Raw genomic sequence first — 7185 nt, 5'->3', positions numbered from 1 at the left:
CCCTTCCTCTGCCCTGCTCTCGCCTGTCTTCGTCTGCTCTCCGCGGAGTCTGGTTCGGCTTGTCTTTCCCGGCCCGGCTCTACTGGCCCTGACTGCCCGGACAGCGGGTCGGCCTTCCTTGGGTCTCCCCGGCGCGGCGGGCGCCGCTAGCGCGGCGTGGACCCCGTCCTCCTGGCTGGACCATGGTGAACACCCGGAAGAGCTCTCTGCGCCTTCTCGGATCTAAGTCGCCTGGGCCTGGGCCTGGGCCTGGGGCCGGAGTAGAGCCCGGGGCGACCGGAGGCAGCAGCCATTTCATCTCCTCTCGGACCCGCTCCTCCAAGACCCGTGCTGCCAGCTGCCCCGCCGCCAAGGCCGGGGGAAGCGGCGGCGCCGGCGTCGCTCTGGATGAGGCCCGGGTAAGAGCGCGGCGGCCCGAGTCCGGAGGCTGGCAGGTCCGCCCGGCCGCCGGGGCTTTGTCTGGCCGGGTCGGAGCAGGAAGCCTCCGGTGGGGACCGATCGGGCGGCTGGAGACCCGGTCTGCGGGTGCGGTGAAGGGTGGCAGCCGGCTAGGTAGCGCCGGGACAGCTCTGCTGGCCGCGCTCTTTTGTGTGAAGAACGGGACTTGAGTCCAGGGGTGAGGGTTATTGCGGGGTTGGGGGGGGAGGTGTATTTGTCTTTTCGGGGACATCAGAACAGCCTGCTTTCTGTGTCCTTGTCCGGCCTGAGAGAGGAATTCTGGGGGAGCACGAGCGAGGGGCCAGAGTCCCCGTTTGGAAGGGCTGGAGAGAAGTGAAAGTTTTCTGCGGTGTCAAACCCTTCTTGTAAAGTGTGTCAGCTCCTGCCGGTGTCTAACTCCAGCTTACTCTCAAACTGTTTGGGGGTGGTTCAAGTTGGTGAGGAAGTGAGCGGAGAGCTCCAGTTGGCAGCCAGGCAGGGATGCTGAAAAAAGTTTGTAGCTGCTCTGACAGCAACTTTAAAAACAAAATCAACACTATCGCCTCTCCAGGCAGGAGCGATCAAACGTGATGTTTAGAGTCAGCCAGCCCGCTAACCAGGGTTCTAGAAGGGACTCAGTAGAGTTTTCTAGTAGAGTCTTCAGGTCGCAAAAGGGGCACGTCGAAAGAAACATGTCGAATATTATTGGTAGTAGGCACTATCATCTCCAGATTGTTTGGTTTCTTGAATGTCTTCGTCTGGGTAGTAGAATAGTTTATAAAAGATGAGTTAACAACACCGTTGTCCCATTACTGCGAAAGTGACATTTGAAGAACACCGGTGATGATTTAGTATTTTTTTTTTAAAGTGGTAGATACCTAAATTTATTACAAGGTAAAGCTCTAAGCTAATACGTATGTTTTATCACTTTAAAGGAATCGGTAAGGTTGTGTTATGAGATTGGTTATGAACTTAGAAAAGAGAGTGTTGCTTCTGTCTAGAGAGAGGCTAATTTTCTAAGAGTAATTTGACTGGACATTGTTCATTTAAAGTAACTCATTTAAATCCACACCATTTTGTTATTCTTAGGGGAGGAAAGCAATATTTTATATAAGGGTTTACAAGATTATGTTTGTGTATGCTTTTTTTCTGTATCTGACACTAATCAGAATGAACTAAGGTAAATACAATAGACACATTTTATTTTACTTTTCTGAAATATGCTGTATCTTTGAAAATATGTTTGGCCTTTACTTTGCTAAAAATCTGGAAAATATTTTTTAAATTGCCCTATGAGTAGACTATTTTGGGTCTTACCGCTCTCTTAGGTTGAAATAAGAAAGCTAAGTCTGAAAGTTGTGCATACTATTCAGAATAATTATTCTCAACTTTCTGTCAAAATTATTCCAAACACATACAAGTTTACAGACTTTCTGAAGCTAACATCTATTTTAAAATAAAAGGAAGACAGGTTTTCCCTGTACCCTTAAGTACAAATAAAATATTTAGAGTGTAACCATTTAATTGTATCATGTTATGAATGCCTCGTCTATTCTGGAGCAGTGTCTCAATCTAAAGCAATTAGCTCATCTGTCACTGATCATTTTGTGGTCCCATTTTTGAATTCATGGATATTATGCTGTCCTTACCCCCCTGAGGAATGAGGTGAGGTAATTTGTCAAGCAGCTGTTATGGAGATGTTAAAAGGCAAGGAATCAATAATCTAAGGTGGAAATGAACATGTGGTAGCTTTTAAATTGCTAGAAGAATGAAAGATGCTAGAGCTCTTTCCAGAGAGATACTAATGAAACTGTTTCAAAGATCCTTTCAAAATGGTTTTAAAAGACCATGAACAACAGGCCAATGAATATTTACTTTGAATTTTTTTTTTTCTGCTTTAAGAAGATTTGTATTCTGATCCGAGTAGATGATGGAATGATCTAATTGCTTTCACTGAGAAATTTAAGATATTTACTAATCCTGTATTGTCCTTTAGAAGAGGATAAGTTATAATTCTAAATTTAAGTTTATAGACTGTATATTTATGAAGCATGCAGTAGATTTCTTTGCTGTATATTTCTTTTTTTTTGCTGTATATTTCTGAAATGGGTTGATTTGGGTTTGGTAAGCTCTTCCTTTCAAGTTTGTTTTCAGTTGCAAGAATTTAGCATTCCTGACTCACCCTTTCTGGTGTACTTAAAAGGCATCCTTTATGTCTGTGTGTCTTAGACACTTGCTAATATCTATAAAGACTTATTTGGTGGAAAATGGGGTTGCTTGTGTTGTTGCTTTAGGAGACTTATTTTTGTGGTAAGAGATGTATTCCTCTTGATATGATATGAAATGAAAAGATTCCCCCTTTTCTATTTTTGTGTGATGTTCTTTACAGGTGATGCTGATTTCACCCCCTCCCCCACCCCATTTGTCCTCTCATTTTTAGACTATTTGATCCACTGTGTCTAGAGACATTTTATTTGCTCTGAAAAGCCTTAGGACCATGAGCTGTCCCAAGTGTGTGTAGGGTAGTGAAATAAACATGATACCTATTGTAGGTTATTGGAATGATTTTTTTTTTTGTGCGTACACTATTTTAATGTCAAGTTGACTTGTGCTCTGCAGTTTTTGTGTAATAATTTCTCCTATATACTTGGCTTTGTTTGCTTATTTAACGTGTATAAAACTTGACCTCTTTTAGGTCAGTTAATTAGCATTTATTTGCTAAGAGTCACTTGCAGCAAAGTCATGCTGTAGTCAGAAATGGAAAGCAGTTAAAAAAAATTTTCAACTCCTTGTTTTTTTTTTAATCTCTTTTAGGCCTGTTTGTTGGTACTTTTGGCTTGTCACTACTTTTTTGTGCTTTTTGAATCTTAGTTGAGAGAATCAAAATACATATCTTGAGTAACTTTATAGGTAAATCTGCTTGATTTTTATTTTTTAGGAAAAAATCTCTCAGGCCTTCTTTAATAGGCTGTTTTATCATTCTGTACTTTTTCTTTTTCAACATTCATTCATTTGCCAGTGTAATAGAAGCTGCATTGTGGAAGTTGAGGGTTAAACATGGAAAAGAAGCCTGAGAGGGAAATATAACCATATATATAACTCTCAGATAAGTAGAGAAGAATACAAGTTCCTCAGAGTAGAGCAAATTTTTCCTTATGTCAGATTCACATGGAGCACCATATAGGTGGTATTGCATAATGTTGTAAAACAATTTCCCCTGTCACAGTTTTGAACTAAAAGCAGCTATAAAGTTCATAGGCTTATCTCCAGGATTGAACTGATAATGAAACTTTAAAAAAATTCATTTGTTGGCCATTTCTGTAGTCCAGATATATAGACTTGCAGTTTTTTAGGTCATGGACAAAATTTACACTTGTAGAAGTGAATGCATACTAGTTCTTCAAGTCATTTTCCTTGGCAGATAATCTTTTTAACCATCCTTGGACACACCCTTGATTGCATGTCTTCTAAATACTGATTATAGGTAAACCTGTAACCTCTGAAAGCTCAGTGGACAGGTGGTAGGATTTACATTTGTTATGAGAAGTAAGGAGCCCAACCAGTGTCTGTACCTGAGTGGGGAGTGATCCTGTCTCTTTAAGGTTGCACGTTAGGAAAGTGCCGCATTATTTTGAGTTATGTGTTTGGCATTTCTTTTTGGACACACATAATGAGGTTTCATTTGTGTACGTTCCTGAGTGGTTTCTTGATATTTGGGTTTTTGATCTTGTACTAGGAGTGTTTTATGTTTCTGTTATGTGTCTGTTCTGGGGGAGAATTTTGTGAAAAATGAGTCATTGAGTAAAAAGTTCTATGGAAGTACAAAGGTAGGGGGAAAACCCTATGTAAAATGTGCTAACTTTATTTAAATATGCATTAGACAATTTTTAGAGAGGCAAGTGTTGTAAGTGGCTTATGTCAAACAATAGAAAAGCTGTGTTAAAATTAATAGGTCGTGATTTGTTTTAGCTTTTAGATATTTTAAGTATATGCTATAAGATTCTAAACTTCAGATGCTTTTGAGCTATAAGTATTTTGGCATAAGATTTTTTTAATTTTCATTTATAGATTGTTTAATCTGTAGGTAGAATATATCCCTGTGGTTAAAGTCTTTCTCTCCTAGACTTTTCTATTAGAGTAGTCTATAAGCTCCCTGGGACCAGACACTATATTTCATTTTCCCCACAACTGCTGTATTGCCAGGGTCTAGTACATCATCTGACATATAGAAGATGCTTAATAAATACTTGTTAAATGAGTGAATGAATAGCATAATAAGTAACCAATCTAGTGGGTGAAAAGTGTGAGGACTGAACTCTGAGAATAGAGGGTAAATAAAATACAGTCCCCACCTTCATGGCTCTAAGTATGCATGTGGAATATACATGAGAAATTGTTAACAGAAAAAATCAATTCAAGGTAGGGGCCAGATGACATGGATTCTCAGTGTGATAAGAGTTCTGATCCTTTACTCATTGAGTGTTTTGAGTGGAACTCTTTGATGTTCTTTAAGGATAGAGATTGTTGTGGTCATACCTGTATCCTGAGTGCCTGCAACAGTGCCTTCCAGATGTAGTGCTCAATAAATAGTCTCCTCTTCTCCCCTCTCCACCACTCAGGTTGCAGAATCTCAGTTCCCTGACCAGGGATTGGACCTGGGTCACTGCAGTGAAAGCACTAAGTCCTAACCCCTGGACTGCCAGTAAAGAGTTTTTGAATGAATGAATGGAAAGTAGCTTCATTTGAAATTATTTTCATATTGGTGGTCTTCACTTTTGCTGTAATTACATGTTGCAATTTGCCCAACAATTTGGCCCATTTGGTGGTAATGGGCCACCAATTCTAATAAGAAGGAGAGGAGTAAACTAAGGTTTGCTTAGCATCTCATACCAGGTGTTGAATGCTGTCTTATTCAACCCCTGCAATCCCCATGAGGCAGGTGATGGTATCCTGTTTTACAGCTGAGGAAATTGAGTTGCTGAAGAGGTTAAGTGACCTGTAGAAGGCCAAATAGGCATTAGTAATAGGGTAATATTTAAGTCAAGTTGTCTTTTACACATCTGTTTCTTACTGTCTCATCTGTATTTATCACTACTGTTTGATGCTGTTCATTCAGTTTCCACAAATATCTGAAAAGGTGAAGAAGGCTGCCATTGTACAGTCAGAAAGTACTGTATGTAGGCAGATTTTTACTAGACTATCTGGAGTTGTAGTGTTTAGTATTGAGATTAGAAGAATGAACAGTAGCCTGTGGGGATATGAAATACAAGACAGTGATTTTTTTCAGTAATTGCTTGCTGCCTGATTTTCAGGGGGTGGGTGTAGGGAGAGGAGCAGGCATATAATGTGAAGATAATATTTTGGCAATATTTTTGTTTCCTACTATTTTAAAGCTGGTTTGGGAAAAAAATCCCTATAAAAAGACTAAGTCTGGGGACTTGTGATATGTGAAAGTTGGACCATAAAGAAGGCTGAGTGCCAAAGAATTGATGCTTTTGAATAGTGAAAGTGAAATCGATCAGTCATATCTGACCCTTTGTGACCCCCTGGACTGTAGCCCACCAGGTTCCTCCGTCCAAGGGATTTCCCAGGCAAGAATACTGGAGTGGGTTGCCATTTCCTTCTCCAGGAGATCTTCCCAACCCAGGGATTGAAGCTGGGTCTCCCGCATTGTAGGCAGACACTTTACCGTCTGAGCCACCAGGGAAGTCCAGTTGAAGTGTAGTGCTGGAGAAGACTCTTGAGAGTCCCTAGGACTGCAAGGAGATCAAACCAATCAATCCTAAAGGAAATCAACCCTGAATACTCATTGGAAAGTCTGATGCTGAAGCTCCAATACTTTGGGCACCTAATGTGAAGAGTTGACTCACTGGAAAAGACCATGATGCTGGGAAAGATTGAAGGCAGGAGGAGAAGGAGGCGACAGAAGATGAGATGGTTAGATGGTATCTCTGACTCAATGGACATGAGTTCACTGGGAGATAGTGAAGGACAGGGAAGCCTGTCATGCCACAGTCCATGGCGTCGCAAAGAGTCAGACACAGCTTGGCAACTGAACAAAAACAATTTGAGTAAATAAGACTCGGTGCTTCTTGTTGCAGACCTCTGTTGAGCATTTTGGTACCTCTGTTAAGTGGCTCACTTGTTAGGGACCTTGAAGTTGCTTGATGAAAATTCATTTCCCTTATAGCTTACTAGCATCCTTTATCTAAAATATACTTCAGTGCTCACACTTAGGGTGGGTGTTGCAGTTGTATACTTGATTGTGCAAGTTAAGGGAATCCAATTTTAAAAAACAAAATCAAGCCCCAGCACACTGTAGTTTCTTAATCAGTGTCACATTGTAATAATTTTAAATATGTATATAGAAATAGGGGAAACATCTTTGAGAGATGTGTACAAACATGAGAGAAACTGGTGCAGGGTAGTTTCTGTATGAAAATTTTTGGAAGTATTTGAAATGAATTAAAAAATGTAACTTAATTTTCATGTTTTAGTTTTTATTCTTCTAATTAAGTCTCCAAGTTTATTAGATGGGAGAATTGAGAAGTGATAGTTGCCTAAGGCCATATGATTTTAAAAGCAACAGTTCAACTGGAAATGGAAGTTTCTTTAATTTTTAGTATCTGTTGAGTGACTTGATATGCCAGACACTGAAGGGAAAGGAGCACACAAGACTCTTATTTAAAGTCATGAAATCAGTATTTCAAATAATATGGAAATGCACAGAAAAAAATGAAAGGACTTTCCCCACTTCCATGATTCCTT

The 7185-nt window shown here is 40.3% G+C and overlaps 1 protein-coding gene across 1 annotated transcript in view; it reads left to right on the top strand.

Moving 5' to 3' along the window:
* Nucleotides 1–6: 6 nt before the first annotated feature.
* Nucleotides 7–7185, top strand: part of ATAD2B (ATPase family, AAA domain containing 2B) — a 122095-nt gene continuing 114916 nt past the window's right edge. Inside the window, 1 exon segment of the mRNA XM_010840538.1 lies at nt 7–398. Coding sequence (XP_010838840.1) covers nt 183–398 — 216 coding nt within the window. The 5' untranslated portion in view covers nt 7–182.

This window comes from Bison bison, unplaced genomic scaffold, assembly GCF_000754665.1.
Source record: "Bison bison bison isolate TAMUID 2011002044 unplaced genomic scaffold, Bison_UMD1.0 scf7180017864145, whole genome shotgun sequence".
Taxonomy (NCBI): Eukaryota; Metazoa; Chordata; class Mammalia; order Artiodactyla; family Bovidae; genus Bison; species Bison bison.
Note: the sequence above shows the minus strand (reverse complement) of the source record. Positions and strands in the feature narration are given on the sequence as shown.